Source organism: Corapipo altera, unplaced genomic scaffold, assembly GCF_003945725.1.
Source record: "Corapipo altera isolate COAL_440 unplaced genomic scaffold, ASM394572v1 2b, whole genome shotgun sequence".
Lineage (NCBI taxonomy): Eukaryota > Metazoa > Chordata > Aves > Passeriformes > Pipridae > Corapipo > Corapipo altera.
In genome coordinates, this window is record NW_020884874.1 from 29848583 (window position 1) to 29870213 (window position 21631).

Genomic DNA, 21631 nt, shown 5'->3' on the forward strand with positions numbered 1-21631 from the left:
CAGGGAGCTGGGGGATGGTGAGAGATGGTAATGTAGTTGAAGTTCAAGGTTGTTGAATGCCTAAAACTTCAGCATGTATCACAGACCTTACTGACCCAGTTCAATAAAGGTGTGAGAGTATTACACTGATAATGTGTATGAAGGTCTGACTACTAATTATAATTACTACTATAAATTTTTATTCTCATCTAAAATATAGAAGCTATGCCACATTTCAGTCATCTTTCTAATTACTGGCGAAAAAAATTTAATTCCCATGTGTGTTCATTAGGTATTTTGAAAAAATTATCGAATAACTACTAATGTGTTGCTTTGAGAAAACAACTTAATCTAATAGATAATACAAAGTTCAGGATAATAAACAATTTGTCACGAACAGCAAGAAAATTCATCCTGTATTCAGGAAATAAAGATGGGAAACCTGCAAATAAAGTGAAATCAAAAAGTGCTCTTATTAGTGAATAGCTTTTGAATAAACCTCACCAAATATTCAGAATTAATTCATTCTACTGAATAACTTTTTGTAATTTTTTTAAGGATAATAAAGTCAGTGCATGAAAAAAGAATGGTTTAAATCATTAGAGAGTATCTGTCATTAATGGAGAAGCACATTTTTGTTATCTGAAGATGTCTCATGCTGCACATTCAGATAAATGTATATGACAGTGCAGCCAGTGATGTTGCCTGAACTGAAGCATTTATTCAGACAGGCTCCAAAAGGAGCACAGTTAATAGAACCTGAAAACTGAAAAGTACAATGTTTTGTGCAGAGGGACCTGGAAAGCTTAAGAAAATGTGAAGAAAATGCAAGAATTAAATTCATTTAGAAAGAGTGTAGGTGGGTGCAAGGAAGGCAAAATAGTATGTAGGACTGGGAGGCTGTGAAGATCAAAAACCTTCAAAAAACATTACATCAAAAGAAATACCATGGAGCAGCTGTTGAATTAGAAACACAAATTAATGAACTTCAAATATAATAAAACCAAAAAAATTGCCCATGAATTCTGTGTTCCCCACTCAAAAGCACCACACTGTGGTACAGGAGGTCTTTCTTATGAATGCAGTTTAATGGTAATTAAGACAGTTGGAGGTTTTTCCTTGCTTTCTGTAATCCTCTGTGGTTCTGATAGAAAATTATTTGGGGTACCACGTTTTTTGCCAGAAAGATATTGACAAGCTGAAAGCTGTATACTGAACTGCAACAAAAAGCACTGGGGACAGAGAAAAGAGTGCATGAGATAAAACTAAAATAGCCAAATAGATTCAAGTTTTTTTCAAACTCATTAGCACCGAGGCTGGGAGATACTTCACGTGGCATATAGGTGCACAACTGAGACCTCTAGATGAAGCTACAAAAGGGACAATTTATGCTGAACATCCAGAATGTTTTCTAGTCAATAGCTGTATCACAGCAGGAATAAATTCCTAATGAACAGACAAGCCAGTTGCCCTGGATATTTGCTGCCAAAATGTGTGCAACCCTTGCAGAGGTAGAGGTCAATGAGGTCTTTCTCCCACTAGAACTTGTCAGATTCTCTGATATACTTGAGAATAAAATAAACTCCCAACAGTTGAACAGTGCTCAAAGACATCAGACTTGTCTTAACATGCCAGCATTTTGAGTTCAAACTTAACTCTGTTGCCACAGGAAGCTTAGTCATGAGGCCCCTGATTTGTAATGTACAGCTCTCCCGAATATTCTGCAGTAGATAGAGCAGATTGTGAAGTCTGTGGGTTTTTTGGGTGTATCTGAAAGTTTCCATGGTAACAAATGTGCAGCTTCAGAAGAAAAGAGCCCTGAAACTCAGAGGTGTTGTTTCTGGTGTTTTTAAGTATGATAATAAATTGTTTTTATTCTGTATTTTCATGATTCTGCATTTCTAATCATCTCCAGAATTATACAGAGAATGGAGATTAACATTAGTGAAAAAACCCTGATGCTAAGTATTGTGTTCATGAAAACACAAGACAGTTTCAAGACTCTACATCTATTTGCTTGTAACTGGAAGGTGAAGGAAACCATAGCACCCGTGGTGATTTCTAGCATGTTGTGGTAGTGAAGGAGGGCTTTCTCAGAAAAACCTGGACTTGCAAACTGCAGCAATTCTGGTGAATGAGACTGAGCCATGAGACCAGGCAGTAGTGTTGGGCAGCTGGTGATATGATGGACACACATTTATTGCTCAAACTGACATTCGCGGCCGCAGGGATCTTGGGCAGTCAGTTGCAGATGGAGGACATGCCCTTTCCCAGGACACAGGGCAACACTGCCAGGCCTCTGAATGCATCAGCCCTGGTTGGAGGGAGAAGGAAGCCCGAGGGACAGGGATGGGCAGAGAAACCAAAATAGCTTCATGCTCAGCAGGTCTGAAAAGCTCCACTGCTTCTTAAAGCCTTTTTTATCTGGGCAGCTGCCACAGGCATTTGAAGTTCCATTGACTGGTTGGAGTCCCACCAGAGGTGTCTCTCAGGAGCTCATGTGGATGGGGATTTTTTTTTTCCAAACTGAAAAAAAATCCCAAGCGTTGTCATGCAAAAAGCAGGAGGTTCAGCCTTCCCTGTGCTCAGGAGTTTCACAGCTTGTGCCCATGCTTTTTTGAATAGAATTTGTTGTTGTGTTCGCCTTTACCTCCTAATAGTATGTCTGTGTTGGACTCCCATTTGAATTTCCAGACAGATAATTGATGATCTGTGCCCTGGGAATTTGCAACACTTGTTCCAGTTCAGAAAAGAAGAGCATATTTTTCTGACTAGAAGTTAGTATCAAAATGTTTGTACCATTCCTTACACTGCCTGTGTACAATTTGCCTTTCAGGGTGCCAAATCTGGTTGCTACACAAGCCCTGTAAAAGCCATCATTACTGCTCCAAATATATGATGCATTCTATGGATTTCTTCTGATCTATAAATCAGAGGGGTAGATTTGATTGAATTAACATCATTGCTACCTGTGCACAAATTGCATAAACTGTCTGAGACATACACAGAGCTAGAATGCTTTGCACTGATTAGAGCAGGGAAACAGCATCTCTGTAGCGAGACAGGACTGCTCAAAATGCTGTGTCAGTGGATCACAGGCAGCTTTCCAGCTAGTCACTGCACAACCTTCCGCGGGGCAGGGAGCAGGACTGTTTTACATTTGCAGTTTAGCAGATGGAAATGAGCAAAGATCTGGAAGAAATGAGGCAAAGCCTTTCAGTTTCTGCAACAGCTAGCATGTTATCTCCACCTTGTTTGTGTTTGCTCAGAGAGGGCAGTATTTGCACTTTTTACTTCTGAAGACCTGAATTTTGCTGTTGTTCTCTGAATGCAGAATATGCAGAATCCAAACAACTTTCAGAAATTATAACAGAAAAAAATTCTCTGCTATTATTTTAAGATACTGTTTGTTCCTAGGCCAAATCCTGCTGGTTTTATTTACATGTGCCTGCTAATGTTTTACCTGTTCTAAGAATCCCACCAATGTTTTCTGTGTTCCCTCTGCTGGCTGTGCAGCCACAGTTCACTAACAAGCACAGTTCAAAAGTTGTGCACAGCAAAGGTGTCTTGCCATGACATAGCCACTAGATTGTTCTTTAAAACACACAGGATAGTGTCATCTCTATGCAAAACTGTAAAAAAGAAAAAAATATTGGCTAAATGGAAAAAGAAGATAAAATTAGTACAAAAAAAGAGGACTTATTTGCAAAGTTGTAGGCATTTAGAATTAAAATGGAAGGCTTTAGAGAAAAAAATAAAACCTGCAAAAAAAATATTCATTGTCCTCTTCATCACATCTGGTCAATCAGTTTAAGGCATAGTGTGAAACAAGGGGACATAAACAAATTTCCCATCTTTAATGGCATGCACCACATTTGTCCCATCACTAGACATGATAAACCAATGAGAAAAAGAAAGTAAGGGGTAAAACCACTCTTTGTCATGCAGCTTCTCTTACACATTCACTGCAGTGTGGGATTTTTCAAAGCTGCACATGTGCCGACGGACACTGGCTGGTGGGCGAGAACTCTGGCTGCCTCTTCCTGAAGATTGAAAAGAAAAAGACACCCAGTGAGTGGTTATACACATGTGCACACATTGTGGCTATACCACTCAATAGGTGCCTGTCCCTGACCTACATCTGAGGGCTTTGCCATCTTTTCTCCTCTTGTCACCTGAACTTCCACACAGATTTCTTCTTGACTCCAGCACAATATTGTTTAAAATAGATTTTTATGGTGTTCATTCCTGCTTCCTCTGCTGATGCGCTTTACATACCAGATGCTGTGCATCTAGCTGTCAGAGGGACTTCACCCGCGGTGTTCTTAACACAGGACAAAATGGTGAAAAAGGAGCATCTACCTTTCAAATCTTATTTACAAAAGCAACACCAAAAGTTTTTGTTGGTGGAGTTTTTAATATATGCTCAGCTGCCACTTCTTCCTTTGTCTCTTATTTCCCTAATCTGTTTTTCTAAATGTTTCCCTTCTTTTACTTTTGGAGCTCTAGCTGACTAGTCACTAGCTTTCATTATATGTGATTTCACTATTGTGCTTCCTTTTCTTTCAGGGAAACATTTGCCTTATTGAGGTAGACACAAAATGAATAGTCTCCTAAGCACTCTATCTGCAATGGTAATTCAATACGGTATTGCAAATTGCAGTTTTGGCCATTAATATAAGACAATTTCCATTTCATTTTCTCCTCTTCCTTACCCTATCCAGTGAATGCAAATTCTCATTTGTCTTCCCCAGTATAAATAAAAATACACACACACACGTGTGTGCTTTGACAAAAATCTCAGGTAAATTTGCACATGAAATGTATCAATGAATTTCTGCAAAAAAAATTGTCATTGTACGGCAAATAAAATGAAAATCAAAATTCAGCATTTCTTCCCATCAAACAATCATAGTGCATGCTTGCCAGACTACTGTTTGCCTTAAAACAACATATTCATGGATGGTATGTGCATGTACTACATACTCAGTAGAGCTGTTCATGAGCCAAACAAGCCATTCCTCTCACCACATACTAAAGCATGAGAGCACAGTGTGATGTACACAGAATACATGCATACCCATTTTGGAGCAGTAGATGCCTTGAGATGACTTCCAAACTATTATGAATAAAACACAAATAAGACATTCTGCTGAGCAGTTTTGCAAACCTAATCACTTTGAAGTCTGTAGAATAAAATTCTTTATCAGGTGTAATGAGATCTCTGAGATTCATAAATTTAAAAGTGATCATGATTAGAAACTTAGCTACCGTGCTCTCTCCTACACCCAATAAATTTACAGGGATTGTTAAGCTTAAACAGAATATTCAACATTTCTACAGAGTTCCAGTTTTCTTCATCAACTGAGAGAGTAAGAGCTTTCTAATTCCTGTGCTTTTAGTTCAGTCACATGAGCAAATTTTAGAAAACAAGTAGCAATATGTAGTTGATTTGCTGAGAGAAATGTATTTCAGTTCTAAATGTATTTCATACACACGCACTGCTGTAAGCACAATACAGGGCACACAGCCACAGAAAGCCCTGCTCAGGGACCCTGGAAAAGATGGAACACTTTTGTTTCGAAGCACTGCTTGGGACTTGGGTCTTTCTGAGTCAACAGGCCTTGTTAGCCATCATCCCTCAGGGGCTGCAGTTGGCTGTCATTTATTGTTTACTTAGTTGCACCTGCCTTGTATTTCTTTGCATTCATATGTATCCCCAGAGTGAGTTCAGAGCATTTTGCTCTCCAAGCTTTGGGCATTTGTAGGTCTTGTTATGAAATCTTGCTAAAGGAAAGGACAAAAGAAGCCCGCTTCCTCAAGCAGTTCAAAATGCTTCAAAACATGTTCAAAATACAACAAACTCTTCTTTTACTGCGACTGCCGTTGCACTCCTCAGCCAAAATCTAACATGTTATTACACTAATCATGTAATAGAGCATGCAAACCCAAAGTTCCTGGCCAGGTTTGCATTCTGCAGGAGGTTGTTGTTGTCAAAATGTTGCCAAGTTCCATCAAAGCAGTGGTCTGCCTTTTGGTCAAGGGTGATCTTCACATGGTGAAACACAGCATATACACTACAGAAATCAGCTCTAAATCTCAAGGCTCATGCTTCAGTAGAATTGGATTTGGATTTATAGTGAAATTTAGGTTTGTAATTGTGGGAAATGTAGTGCATGAGTGGATTGTATTTCAGTGAATTATTTTCCACTTATCAAATCATTGTCAACTGCATAAATAATAATAAATACTTTCGAAGCATTCAACTTTTAGGCTGGCTTTGTCTTACTAGCACTGTGTGCTAATACTGCAGAGCTATGATTTAAAATTAGTACCCAGAACTCTATACCTTTTTTTTTTTATTCTATTTTTAATTATGGCAATGTATTCCCTCTTCCTCCTCCCAGCCTTGCAGGTAGTGATGGTACTTCACATACATTTGTTTGGTTATCAAAAAATTAGGTAGCCTGCCTGTCTTTACAATATGAGGCTTAATGAGTCATCTTGGGGGCAGTCTTCTCCAGGGTAATTCCTGCTGAGTGATTATTTGTATCCTGAGCCCAGAGGCATGATGGATCTTCTGTGCATTTGAACGAGAAGCTGGCATGCCATCATGAAAGTGTCTGAATTGCTTTATAACAAACCCCTGGGAGCAGTAACAGGGAGTCTGGCAGAGGAAGTAGGGTGGCAGTGCAGGCGGTTCCTGAAAGAAGTGGATTAATTGCTTTACTTTATGTTCTTTGAAGCAGAAAAATGCTTCTACCTAGTCATTCAGAACAAGGTAGGTAACAGGACTGTTGAAATCTCCAGTGAGGAATATAAAGGATCCGAGGGAAGTGTCACTTTTGCCACTATTTTTCTCTTAAGTGTAAATGAATCGTCCTACGAGGCAAACATCTGTGTTAGAAAAGTGTAAATTGCTATCTGCAATGTTTTATATCTCAACAGCTGTGAAACTGGAAACATTCACCTTCTGCTCTGAAATTACTCTCTCTGCTCAATCAGACTACTCAAACATATACAAACTGAGTGATTTTTTCTGGTGTCCAAGAAAACTGAAGTGCAGTACGATGTGTTATCTATTATTTGAAGCCATGGTCAGAGATCCGCCTCACTAGATGTCCAAACTGTAAGAAAATCTTTCACATTCCCCCAGTCAAAAAAATACAGAATAGCAAAGCCCCAGATTTTATATCATTCTGTATGAAACAACTGACCATCAATAACATTAGGAAGAAAATAAGGTGGGGAAGAAATCAAGAGAACTGATGATGGCCTAATGCTAATGCTTGGAGTGACAACCCTGCATCAACTCCTCATTTTTAAGAACTTGTGTATAACCCCTAGCTTTAATATAGGAAAGGATAAGCCTTGTACCATGTGCCCTTGGCACACTACCACACATTTAAGAGCAGTTCCTACTCCAGTACTCAGGTTGATTGCCTTCTGCACTCTCAAGGGACAGCTCACCAACACCACAAACTTTCTGGTCTGCAAGGTAATTGGGGAGGTAAGAACACTTCATCTGTAGAACCAGATCAGTAAAGTGTTCAACTCATCCCAAACCCTCTTGCCCCTCCAATTGGAGCATCTTCCTAGGCAGGAGCATGATTGTGTCTCTTCAGATGTTTGTGTCTCTTCAGAGGTTTGTGTCCTTGAAAGGTAAGGTTTTATGTACGGTTGTCATAGCTGGATCAAAAGATACCTACATAAAAAGAAGCAAGGCCATGTCCTTTTCCTGTAGGATGAGGAGCTGAATTTTCAATAACTTTTGTATGAGCCAGGATCTGATAGGAGATTTCTAAGCCAATAGAAAAAGTTGGGAAGGTGGACAGGTTTTCAGTACAAATTCCAGTCTAAGTGATGGCTGGAAATAATTGTTCTGTGTTTTAAATTAATTACGCTAATCAATGGCATAGTGGCAGGTTTTGGAGAGAAAGAAATCATTAAGAGCTGTGGAGCAAAGAGCAGTACAAGTAGGAGGGAGGTTATGAGGTCATTCATCCTTCACCAGCAGAGTGAGGCATGTCAATAATTATCATCCGTGGAAGACTGAGGAGCAGGAGGGATTTAACCGCACATGCTCTCTGTCAAGTTGTGAGCATCTGCCAAAGAGGACAGAAGGGCCAAGGTCACCAGGGTGACCACAGTCCCAGAAGGATGCCCGGAAGAATGTGGCACTGAATTGCATGGTGAAGACAGAGCAAAGTCCTTGTGTTCTTCAGGTCAAGCCAGGGCAGCAATAGCCAGCTGTGTGCCTGTGGGAGTGCTCCCTGGCTGCTCCCTTCTGCTGCTCCACCCTCCCCTGTGTGTGTCAGCACAACCCTTGGAGCAATCGTTCAATCAACTGGCAGAGAATGACAGGGACAACTACTCTGGGTCACAACTATGTCAGAAAAAGAAAGGGGAAAAACCCCCCTATCAATTCCTAGTTGGAGTTCACAGCATGGCTGTCCAGATTCTTGTCCCTGGGTAAGTGAAGTGATGACATGGGATGAAGGATGACTTTGGGTGTCACTTCTAGCTTAGGGCAGCTTAAAGCATTTGTGGATTTACAGGCTGTGATAGCCCAAAGTAGCCGCAAGCAAATCTCTTGGCTGTCCGGGATGGTGGCAGGAGAGATTTTTCAGATAGTGTATATAACACAAAGGATTAAGAAATGCATATAACTGTATGTTTCAGAGGATATGGGAAAACAAAGGAGGAAGAACTGCTCACTGACTGTAGAGCACAGAGATGCCTGGGGCCATACTTTGTACTCCGCAGGAGCCTGTACTGCCCAGACACACAAGCTGCCACTGCACACATGTGAGCCCCTGCTACACACCCACACACCCACACAACCCACTGCACCCCATGAGCCCACATTGTGCATGCACAAACTCCCAGGGACCTTGTGGAGCCACTGGCTTGCACACAAGTGCTCACAGAATTAATCTGCCACGTGGGGCTCAAGAACCCACAGCTCAGCATTGTTAACGCCACCCACACACCGCATCTGCTCACTGGTCACTTTTTGCAGTTGTCTGCGCTGCTGTGGCTATGCTTTCAAACATAGCTCCTTGTCAATCTGCTCAAGGTAGATAATCTCTCTGTGGGGGTTTTACACAGACTGTGGGATTTGCTTTTTTTTTGTTTGATTCTTTGTTTCTTGGTTCTGTTTCTGTTGGCTGTCTGGTTAGTTAGCTTGTTTGGGGGGCTTTGGAATGTTAAAAATGAGTAATGTGGAGTAAGTCCCAATTTTCAGACAATCCTTTCTTTGGCAATGCAAAGCTAGCAAGCCAACCAGAACAGGCTAAACTGAACCATCTGAAGATTTAGCTTATACCAGGAAAATAAATGGACAAAAGACAACATAATAAAAAAAATTCCATTGGAGTAGAGGGAAAGACTAACAAGAACTTTGAGTAAGAAAAAGCAAACATTCCTGACTTTAACACACTAAGGATGAGGAGGGATTAATAGCGTTGGGTAAAGAGAAAGAGGATATAATAAATAGAAGGTGGCTTATAGATGGTCATTTAAATTGAACCTATGATTCTCTGAGGTTGATCAGACTGGAACCGTGAACACCAGCAAACCATCTACTAGTGAGGATTTGCTAGAATCAGATCAGGGGCTCTTGTTTTGCTAGAGTTTAAGATCAGGTTTGACATCTTGGGCTGTGGTGCTGCAAAGCGGCTGAGCTAATCTAATGATTTGCTGCTGAAATGGACAACTCTCACTCCTGTTCCCCAAGCCAGGGGGATCAGGGACACCTTCTATGGTGCTGACATTATTGTGTATCTGACCTTGAGATCTGGCTCAAGGAATTCAGCAGACAGTAATTAGTTTTCTTTCCTTTTTTCCTCTCTGCAAGACTAATTTTACAGAGTGGAAGAAGGCCATGTCTTGCACACCTCAAAAGAAGAACCACAGAGCAGAGAGGAGGAAACAGTTTAAGAAGAGAGAAACTGAAGCGGTAAGCTATAAATGGTAAATTGTCTATAATGCAGTAACAAAAAACCTGGAGCTTCTAGTTTTCAAGTGGGCTTTAAACTGACAACTTGTGTGATTTCTTCAAGGCTTCACAATTGTTTGCTGTTTACAGTGATAATGCCTTTTAACCTATGCTTGTCAGGTGTGGGAGGCTGAATGCCAGAGCACATATATGCTCTGAAGAATTAGCTGACTTGTTATTTCAAAATTAAATAATCTTTAACAACTTTAATGTGGAGGCAGATGTTCTATTGATACCATATACTTTTCAACCCACACTTAAAGTGGTTTCTTAGAGTCCTTTGCCATAGCAGAGAACATAACTTCTGATGCTGGCCATGTTTATTAGCGACTCTGTGACAGTGCATGTCTTCTGTGTGGAGTCTGTTCTGTAGATATCCACACCTTGGTCTGGAAACCCTAAAAAAAAATCTGGCAGTGATGAATTTGCCCATGCAGAGTCCTTGGGACACAGAGAATCGGGAGAACAGAGGTCAGTGTTATTAGATCTCTGTTCTTCATGTGAATGGTTCTCAGTGTGTTTGGGGCAGATGAAAAACAATATCAGAAGATAGATGAGAAAAGCATCAAACCATAACTAACTTAAAAAAAAAATAAAGAATCAAAGTCAAGTAGAAAGCAAAGATGGAGATTTTGAAATTCCTTGCTCTTCCCTTTATAAAGTCTTAAATCATCAAGGACAAAAATATAAGAAAGCAAATCGATCTATTACACACATCTATGGGACAGACATTTAGCAAAGACTACATCCAGATTTTGGGCCAGAACTTAACCTCTGCTTTGCCATATCCATCATATCCATATACAGGTATTTGTAAATGAATGTGTCTGAATTTGCAGGTATTTTAAGAAAAATAAGCTTCTTCAGGTCCCTGGCTAGTGTGCTGTGTCCTATCTGTGCTGCTGACTGTCAGGCACAAAGGTGTGCAGGTTGTAGTCTCACAAAGGCTAGTGCAGTCAGGCAGTGGTTCATGCTGTCGAGGCATATGCAAACTGAAGCTATGTGACTTTTGTTTCCAACGCTTAGTAAAATTCCCAGTGTCAAAAATACTCCCAGCTGCAGGAGCAAATGGGGGGGGCGGGGGAGTGCTAACCCGAGCTATTAGGTAAGCTGGCGAGAAATTTTTCCAAATCCTTCTTTAGCATAGGGAAGAGGTGTGAGAAGTATTCCCAAATTACAGTGATGGTTTGAGTCAGGATGGTCGGGTCTTTGTGCCTTGGTGACAGCAGGCATCATCCTAACAAATTTGTTTCAAAACACATTAGTGACCAACTGAGAGAGGAATGTGGGGGCCTCTTCCCACAGAAAATAAAACGTGTGTGCTACTGTTTCCCACCAAGAGCTTTGCAGATATTTTTCTAATGAAAGGTAGGGTAATACAGGACTGAGTTTGACACTGTATAATCAGGATAAAAGCCTGACTTAATTTCTAAAAGGGTGGAAAATCATACACGCCTGCATTCCCTTAACAGAGATGGACCATCTTCTCTCTCTGGGGGTATGTGATTCACTTATGAATTACAGAGTCTTGCTAAAAATCAGATGCTCTGTCAGCATGTGTTCAAAGTATCTGTGGTTTGTCTTGCAGTGTTTTGCTTTATGAAGCATCCCTGAGCAAAGGAGAGTACTCATCACAAGCAGGGATAAGCTTGGTGGACAAGCCAGAATGCAAAATGTCTTTCACATCAGTGAAAGAGGAAACATCCAAGAGTGCTATCCTCTTCATGGGCTCTTATGTGCCTCTTACATGTCCCTAGGCATAGAAAAGGATTAAATAAATCAGAAGGAGTTCTGCATTTCACATCTGTAATTTGCACTGAATTGCTGGGATGAAACAAAAATATTTTTAAGACACCTTAATTTGAGGTAAATAACAAGTTCCAGTATTAACTTTATATGGATACTTGTGCTGTTTCATAGCCTTGTCCTTATATGAAGGGTATAGGAGATCCACATGATATCCTTCAGTACCCTAATTTTTGTTCACGTCTAAATTAGGTCAAAGATGTATGAAATCTCAAGGTGGCTCAGAGCCCCTTGCAAAATAAACACTTGGTGAATATCCTGAGTGTTTATTCTAGTAAGTATTTGTATGTGAATGATCATGTGATTGTGAAATGTCATAGCTCTGTTTGGGGAGGTGAACAAAAGAGGCACAGGCTAAATCATCACACCTTTGAGGATAGGAAGGAGTAGCTTCTAGGAGACTTGGACTTTAGCTCTTTATTTAATTTCCATTTTAAAAAGCTGATTTAAATTAAAAAATGGCTGTTACACATTTTAAAATTATTTTTCAGAGCATCACCTCAAACATGATGAGGGGTTATTGTTTTTTCCTAATTATGAGCTTATGAGAGTTGGATTCTGACTTCTATACGTAACACAGAGAAATATCTAGGAGTTAGGGTGCTTACCTGGATGCACCTGGATGCACCTATTTATTTATATGACACTCTTAAAAGGTGGAGCTTTCTTCCTTATTTTTCTCACAGTGACAATTCTAACCAAAACAATGTGAGATTATAGTGCTAAGCAGATAAACAGCACTTGCTTATCCCAGACACAATTGTTCGTATCACTCACTATTGAGCTGGTGTACTTTTGTGGCATCCTAACTGGATATAAATAATGTATACAAATACCAAAATACAAGGAAGTGCAATAAGTGATCCAGTCGAGCAAGAAATTAAATTACAAGTGGTGTCCTTATTCCTGTGTTTTATGCCAAGAAAGATACTAGCTTTCCCCAGGATTCTGTAGTACTGCCTTTGCTTCCCCTCAGTCAGGAAGCAGAGATTATGGTATATAACTGTAAAGCTCCCCTCTGATGTGACTGTCTATCTATGCTTCATTGTGCTTAAGTATTGAGATTCATTATACAAAGCTGCCTGGTGCTACAGCAGTGCCCCTAAGCAAAACAACATTTTGTGATTCAGGATCCTGACAGCAGCAAAACAAGAGCAGGAGTTGTAAAGTGAGGTTTTCCGGCAGTCCTTTCGTAAGAAGCAGGCTGCGCTCAGAGACCATTCCTTGGATTTGTGTCCTGTCAAAATCCCCTCAGAGAACAAAGTTGAGACTATCCATGAAATGAAAGTGTCAAAATTGCCCTGGACTGAGAACTTTGGAGAAAGTGAGGAAATTGCAGAAAACTTATACAACAGGTCTCTCTCATTTAAAGGGACCATACAAATAAAATGTGGCTCCAACTGGTGAAAAAGAAGCGGAATTCTGGATGGGAGCGCAGGGTGAAGGCAATGTATCCTGTAAACTTATTCAATATAACCTGGGTTTTATCTGAAGGCAGTTTATCCCCACTGCTTTTAATGCAGAACCTCATAGCTTTTTAAGTTATTTTTCTTAAATGTAGTCTCAGGCAGCCTCTGCTTGGTTATGGAAGAAACCCCAGACGACTAAGCCCAAAGTGCCAGACATCTTAGCTTTTACTTGATGACAAACATCTCAATCATACTGTACATCTGTCCCCGCTCCTTCTCCTCAGCTTGCCCTAGAAATGATATGTGATCAACTCAGTTATGCATGTGCTGGGACTCCCTTTAGCTGCTATAATTCGCAAGGAAAACTTACAGTGCTTTATGTAGCCATGTCCCTTATTTCTCATTACAAGGATAAAAAAGTCTCTGTAACATCCAGACTGGTTATATTGTATATATATACACAGATAGACAATTTGGTGTATAATTTGGTATATACATATGCCATGCCTTGTTTTTAAATAAATATGATGTTTAGTAGTTATTTAAAAGAGAAAGAATGTAAGTGTGGAAGTGACAGCTCAGTCTTTCACCTATTCTGGTTTTTTTGGTGTTTGGGCCAGAACTACATTATATGTACATCACAATCAAATGAAAATTCAAGGCTATGGAGGATAATATTAGATATAATGACATAGCCCAAATTTAAGGGACAACCCTGCAGCATGGCTAGAAGAGATTGCTATAGGACTGTTATGTTTCAGACTTCTCTCTTATGTTGTGCTTCTTCCCTGTTCTTTAACATCAGTTCTAAGAGTCCCTTTGGAACCATGTAGCTGTCTTCTGGGATTTTTAAATATTCACTTAAATCAATATACTGACAAGGACTGAACAGCTTGACTGAGTTTGTAGTATTATCTTATGTGAAATTCACATCACATACACAAGAGAATTGTCACATTTCACCGCACTATGTGTCTACAAAATCATTCATGGTTTAAGACCAGTAAACAGCCCAGCAAAGCCATCAAGCATACCAACTGCTGAGAGAGAGATGTTTGACATTAACACCTTCAGCTATATTTGTGAAAGCACAAGATGCTTTCCCACAAATGCACTGTAACCTCAGAAAAGGGTGAAGGACTGCGCTGAATATTGAACCTGAGCAAATGCCAGGGAGGGCTGCAGTAGGGAGATGAATCAGAGGGAGGCCAGACCAGGGTGCCACCTGCCTTCCTGGTGACAGCTCCCTGTGTCACCAGGGAGCCATGTTAGAGATAAGACACCTCTATCCACAGCTGCAAAGGAAGCAGATTCCTCCACGATGTACCCTGAGTGTGATGCAAGGGTAAACCAAATGCCCAGTGGTTTTGGAGCCCCGTGCCCCAATGGGAAGCCAGGAGCCTTAAAACCATGGACCAGCACATTGCCTTGTGCCCCATGGTGCCACTGGTCTACAGAGTCAGCCTCAAAAAACAGGGCATGGACATTAACATATTATTGGTAGGCTAATGGAGAGGGCAGATATAAAACAACAGATTATTGAAATAAACAATCTCTCCTCTACAATTTTTTCCCACTATTTTTCTTTTTCATTTTAATCTTTGTATTATTTACCACTTGCAGGATTTTACATCTTTTCTTGTATTTCAAAACTCTCTTCCATAATGTGTCATTCCTCTCTGGGAATGGCAGCCAGCCTTAGCAGGATGGCTGTGGGGGTCCAGCAGGTTTGAGAGTCTTCTTGAAAGTACCTTGGAATGTGGTGTTTTCCAAGGTCTGTAATGGTAAAAATAAAGGGCTGTCTTATTGTGTGTGCAATACTACTGCAGGATGTGAGTTTACCCACGGCATCGATTTTCTAAATTGCAAAGCAAGTTAGTCTACTGTTTCCTATTAGATTCAGCAATCGCGTCTCTACTGGTTTGACAGTGCTGTAAGATGATGATACTACACTAAATGGTGATACTATGGTAAGTGGTAGTTTAGTGCTGAACATTTACTCTCTGTTTCTGGAAGCTCCAACTCTTGCCGTACTGCACTGTGCATTTGCCTCCTCCCACTGGTATGAAAACCAGTGAAACAAAATATCCTGCCTTCTGGACATACTTATGCTAAGATTCCCCTCACCCTGTTTCTGTGGGAGGCTTTGAAAATTAGGGAACTGAAGAGCCCAAAAGTCTTCGTTGACTGTGAGTCCATAGTTCACTCAGGACAAGTGAAATGAGTCCTGGAAAAACACAGCTTGTCAGCACAGCCAGCTCAAGATGAAATGGCAACTCACTAAGTCAGTTTAAATAGAAAGAGTAACTTAAGAATACCTAGAGATAATTTTATAACTGGCAAGACAAAAAAGCAGGTGGTTTCCCTAAGCCATGCTAAGGGAACAGACATGTTACTAGAGGTTACTGAGAACCATGATTACCAGTTAAGAAACTGTATGTAAGGATCCAGCACAGAGAGAGAAAGGACAAAGGACAGGAACGGGCTCCTGTAAAGGAAGCAGGGAGAAGGCACTAGGGTATTTTGGTGCTTCTGGAACTTTTTGTTGGAATAAAATAAAACCATTTTGAGAGATCCTTGGTCCAGATGACTGCCTGGGCAGTGCTGAGAATGGATGGCTGTGACAGCAGTCTAGAGGCACGGATTGCCAAAACATGTTAAAAAGATAAACCACGTGTTTGGAAATATTTAAAATCAGGTATTCATTTTTGAGGGCAGACAGCTCTCTGGAGGAAAAATAATTGAATGCAAATATACTAAAATTATAAGGGAGAAGCAGGTGGCCTATGCATTAATGTGCAGTTCTGGCCATTCAGTGAGTCTTACTAGTTGACCTTCCTATAAACTCAGATTTTGCTGCAGAACTCACATTGAGAATTAAATCCTTACCTATTCTGATTCAAAATGCATTAAAATGGTGTCCAGACCTGGGGTCTCAAATATAAATTTAAAATAATTTATATGTGATGACCGAGGCAGCAGCTAATCATCAGTGCCAAACCTGGAGCTAATTATGCAAGGATACACAATGAACTTTTTCCCCTCCTGCAACACTGATCCTTCTCATGCTACTGCAGCCCGCAAGAAGCATGGGAGAAGAGGTGAGTCTTACTGCGAGGCTCAAACTCTATTTGAATTGTGTGTGTACTACAGAAAAGCAACACAACAAACGTGAAGGCTGCAAGTCTGGCTTCAGTCTCCAGCACATTGAGTTGGATCCATTTGAAGCAGTGACTGGGGAAGGTATTTCCTGAACTCTCATCAGAATTATCATCTTAGGTGTCACTGGATACTTTTCTTCTGCATGTAGTACAGAAAGGAGCTTTGCTTCTTCAGGGAAGTGGTCATACAGATACTGTACAGGAGTGCTCATTGACCCTTGTAGACCAAACTTTTGTAGCCAAGAACAAGGCTAATCATCACAGCAAGATCCATCTCCAAAAGTTGTAATCTTATGGATAGAAAAAAAATTAGATTCAAAAGGCTTTCCTAACACATGCTGCTATGTCATCATCCTGTAACAGCCAGTATCTTGTAACACCATCAAGCAGCAAACTAACAATAAACGTCCCCACAAAAGCTTCAATAAAGGCAGCAGATATCACTCTCTCTTCATCTCTCCTAGTGGAGCTGCTCTATTTTTTATACTTATTTAAATATTCATTTGGCAAGAGGGAAAGACTGACAGTTGCTTGGTACTGAAGACACTCACAAGGGATCTCTCAGACCCAGATTCAAGCACTCTTACAGAATAATACAAAGTATTTCTCTAGGGTTTGCATCAGGATGTTTTTCATCTGTCTCACAATACTGCTGGATGAGAACACAGAGAAAGGAGACTTGCCCTGGGACACTGCATAGTCTAGTTATAGAGCATTCACGTGGGAAGTGGAGATACTCTTAACCTAATTGAGTGCTTTAACTGTCGGTGCGAAGTTCCCTCATGCTTTCCCAATGCCTTCATCTCTCCATGGGGAGAAAAAAATTCCCCCTCGCCCAGGCAGAATCCCTACCATCAAAGCCTAATTCTACGAAACATTTTGAGAGGCCAGAATTTTCTGAGGGAAAACGTATTCCACTGGACAGTTCCCAAGAAGCTCTATTGAAAAGAATGCTGACTGTAATTGCTTGCATTTTAATTCAATCAAAGTAAGAGAGAGTTCAAATCCTTGAAACTGCATGTAGCATCTTCAGAGTGTAACAGAGCAGTAAAGTCACTGTGTATTGTTATTTAAGTGAAGACCAGTGTTACTGAGCAATTTGTTTTCACTGAAACTCTGTTGGCAACGCTGGGACAGATATTTTTCAACAGGAGTTTGCTGACCTCTATATGAGCAACAGAGGTAGCTGAAGGTTTTGACTTGACTAATAGATCCTGTGTTGATAGACTTAACTTGGTTAATTCTTTTGCTCTACTTTTGGAAGGAGAAAGTGAGAGTGGCTTGGCTTGCTCTGGTCCCCAAGTTATACTAGTTAAAATAGTAGCACAACATTACATGTGAGTGCTTTATCAAGGCCTATATAAGTTTGACTTGCCCTTGTAAATGTAAACTGGCTTCCATTTTTAAAGCTAATTCAATTTAACCCTATGCCTGCACACCAGTTTAATTTAGGTGGATGCCACTTTTCCGTTCAGGAACTGGAATTCAGTGGGTTGAGCAGAGAAGCTTGATACAGATAGGAAAAGAGATGAAAATTGGAAAGCAGAAAAAGAAAAACAAACTAGGAAGGGAGAGAAGGGGTAACAAGTAAATAGATGAAAAGTTGTAAGACAGCTGAAACAGAAATCTTTTGAGTGCAGCACTGCTGGCCAGTTACAGACAGAAAAATGTGGCCATAGGTAGGGACAACTGAAGAATCTAGAACCAGAGCAACATACATATACGGATCTGACTTCCTGAAAAACTGGCAAATAAATCCTAGACTTTGAGAGGGAACAAAAAACAAACAAACAAACAAACAAAAACCACCCCAAAACAAACAAACAAACAAAAACCCACCCCAAAACAAACAAACAAACAAATAAACAAACAAAACCCTGAAACCAAAACCATCATAGAAAATCAGTCTGGAGGCCATTCCTATGGGCATTAAGCATGTACCAGTAGTTTTAAGTCCTGTTTCAAGAAGGACCTTACTACATGTTTGAGCTACCTAGGTGCTTCAAAGGCTGCAGCAAATTATACTTTTTCCTTCTTGGTTTCCTCAGTGACTCACACTTCTTTATCAGCACAATGTCTCCATAAGCTTCACAATGGACTCGGCTAGGAGTTAAAAAACCCTTCAAAGCCCTGAAATTACTTTTTGTTTTGCCTTATGACTTTATTTCCAAAGCCTCATGTTTGTATAGTAAACTGCTTTCCATTCTTCATGTGGATGTATAGAGAGGTACTCTGTCCTTCTCCGTCAGCAAGCCTAGCGTGCCTCTGCACCTGTGCTGGTTTACGGGAAGGACATAACAGTAGCTGCACAAGAGGTTTAGGTCAGAGGTTGGAATTTGGTTGTATAAAAGATATGGAGGCTTAACCTAAGACAAAGAGGCATATTAACTAGGTATTGAGCTTTTAGTTTAGAAAAGCAACTTAAAACTCTGTAAAGCTTTATAGCTTTATAACACTCATGTAGGCTCAACAGAGAGATAAAAATATTGTACTAAAATTATGTAACAAATTGCTAAAAAGCTCAGATAAGCCCTACTGTGTTTTAAAGGTGACAGTGTTGAGAGGGAAGCTCAGATTTTGAAAAGGATGAAATATTTTCTCATATTAAGAACTGTATTCTAAGTATATTGCATTTGGACCTTTGAATTACTTTTTTATTCTTTGTAAAAGTAGAAGAACAATAAGCACAACAGAGAATTAGCTACTAAGTTTATCATGATCTAAATACTCAAAAGTCCTTTTTTTTCCTTGACAGACATCGTCCGACTGTTATCCAGAGACCAAACTATGTTATCCAAAGACGGCACTGCAGAGACACCACACTAGTTTCTAGCAGACATCTGAGTCCCCATCCAGCTACCACAGAGTGAGAGAAAGGTAGATCAGGCTCCATCTCTCTATTTGCATGGAATTCAAACTCTTGAGCTACAAAGATTTTTGGCCATCTCCCTGCAGGGGGGCCTCCCAGGGCTGCTTGTCACTCCCTGGTCCCTCTGTCTAGCTCAGGAGCTGGCAGTCTTATTGTGGCCTCCATGGCACACTGAGCTATATATTTGGGTCAGTTATGTATCCATTTCCTTCTCTGTATACCCCTTGTCTAGCAAAAAAATAAAATTGGAGTTTCATAAAGGCAGAATTGATCACGGCAGGGGTTTTCTAGAGTATTACCTTCATCACCAGGACAGATGAAAATGGTTCTTATGTAAACTGAATAAAAATCAACTCAAGTGACTCAGATAAACCAGCAGATCCCATAAAACTGGAAATTAACTGAATTTTAATTTCATTAGGAAGCTCAGGAACGTAGACTTCACTAGTGCTTTATTATTTTGATTTTTTTTTTTTTAATTGGGGCAAAAAATTAATCTAAGCTCGTGTCTGGCTCTATGGCCCTTCTTTAAAGATTAAAAAGCAATAAGATAATAAAGAATACAAATTTTCAGAGAGCTCCTCACAGGGGCATGCTGTTTGAATTAACAGTTCTCTCTCCCCCTCTGCTGCATCTGGATTGCTTCTAATTATCAGCAAGGAAAATAACAGATTCAGTAGATGTGGATGCAAGGTCATTTTCATCATCAGTTGACTTCTGCAACTTTCACACCAATGCTGGGTTTGAGAACATTGAGAAATTTACTGTAAGACTATAAGAGGTCACAATTCTGAATATTAAATAGAAAATAGAGATAGTATGGATGGTGTTTTTGAATCATGATCATGAGAACTGTCACAAAACACTACCTTAAAAACTAACGTTCAATCCCCAGCTTTCAAACACACATTCCAGTGGCCTTAGACAAGTATATGTGATTTACAACCACTCAGACATAGATTTCTTTTCCCCTTTTCCAAAAGGCTACAATAGAACCTCAGTTTGAAAATAACGCAGAGCAACTGCACATCAGGGAATAAAGTCTCTGTCACATGCACAGAGAGATGGGAGAAGCTGCAAATGGAGCTTGGTTACTCTGCCACTGCCTGACCTACTCCAGTGGGAGAGGCTGTTGTGTACAGGGTTACCTTTAGAGCAGGAGAGAATATAATAAGCAACATGTCAATATCCATCTGAGGCTTAGACCTGAAGGGTCATTTCCACCTTTTCTGCTACATGTGAGATAAAAAAACTGTTACATACCTTACTATTCAGCAGGCTACAGTCAATCAAGAAAGAATAGCAAAGAGAGGGACATACACAGACAGGTGTGTACCTGCAGTCAGTCCACTTACTTTGGATTTCCAGCCCCTGGCTTCTTTCTCCGGAATATGTTGAGGAAAGTGTTGGACTTGCAAGGTGCCTTGCCATCCCCGACATGCATACGCACCACATCTGAGGTGGTGAAGGCACTGCGGACATTCCTCTCAGGCTTGGCTATAATGATGTACATCTTAGGAGTGAACATGCACCCCAGTGCCACTGTCACGCTCAGGCTCACTGCAAAACAGGTCGTGATGATCTTGTAGTTGCTCCCAAAATAGATAGGCACGAAGGCCAGCCAGATGATACAAGTGGTGTACATGGTGAATGCAATGTACTTGGCCTCATTGAAGTTGGCAGGCACATTGCGAGTCTTGAAGGCATAGTATGTGCAACTCATGATGAGAAGTCCATTGTAGCCCACAGGAGCCACGACACCTAGGTTGCTGGTGTTGCAGATAAGGTAAACTTCCTTAATGCTGGGGTAGGAGAGGATGGGCATGGGGGGCTCCAGGATGATCAGCGTGATCACCAGTGTCAGCTGCACGCTGATCAAAATGGAGGCAATGACCACTTGGGCCCATGCACTCATGAAACGTGGCTTGCGGGTGCAGATCTTCTTTTTGCTGCCTGCCAGGATCCGTGCAATGCGGTTGGTTTTGGTCACAAGGGCAGAATAGCACATGGCAGAGGAGAGGCCCACTAAAAGGCGCTGGAGGTAGCAGGATGTTGTGGTGGGCTTGGCTATAAGGGTGAAAGGGCAGACGTAACCCAGAAAGATGCCAGCAAGGATAATATAGCAGAGCTCCCGGCTGGAGGACTTGACAACAGGGGTGTCTCTGTAGAGCACAAAGATAAGGGTGACAAACATGGTGACCAGGATCCCCAGGCAGGAAAAGACCACAGCCACAATAGACTCTATATTGCTCCACTGGAGGTACTTTACAGGGATGGGTTCGCAGCCTGCAGTGTACAGAAGAGAAACAGAGTGTTAGAAAGGTAGCTGCTTGAAGAACTTTTTTTCCTGTATCCCAGTGTAATCCAAACATTAACATAAGCCCATGTGCCATGGATTACTAAAGCC

General features: G+C 40.7%; 1 protein-coding gene across 7 annotated transcripts in view; it reads right to left on the reverse strand.

Annotated features, from left to right (window-relative positions):
• The window catches only part of GRM1 (glutamate metabotropic receptor 1), a 186073-nt gene that overhangs the window by 10021 nt on the left and 154421 nt on the right, over positions 1-21631 (reverse strand). For 4 of the 7 annotated variants that reach the window (XM_027633730.1, XM_027633718.1, XM_027633724.1 and 1 more), the window contains one exon: positions 20580-21510. In XM_027633730.1, the coding sequence (XP_027489531.1) occupies positions 20580-21510 (931 nt within the window). Of the gene's footprint in view, positions 1-3937; positions 4023-5059; positions 5099-20579; positions 21511-21631 lie in introns of all 7 variants that reach the window. The other 3 variants (XM_027633746.1, XM_027633743.1, XM_027633751.1) reach the window with 2 other exon arrangements.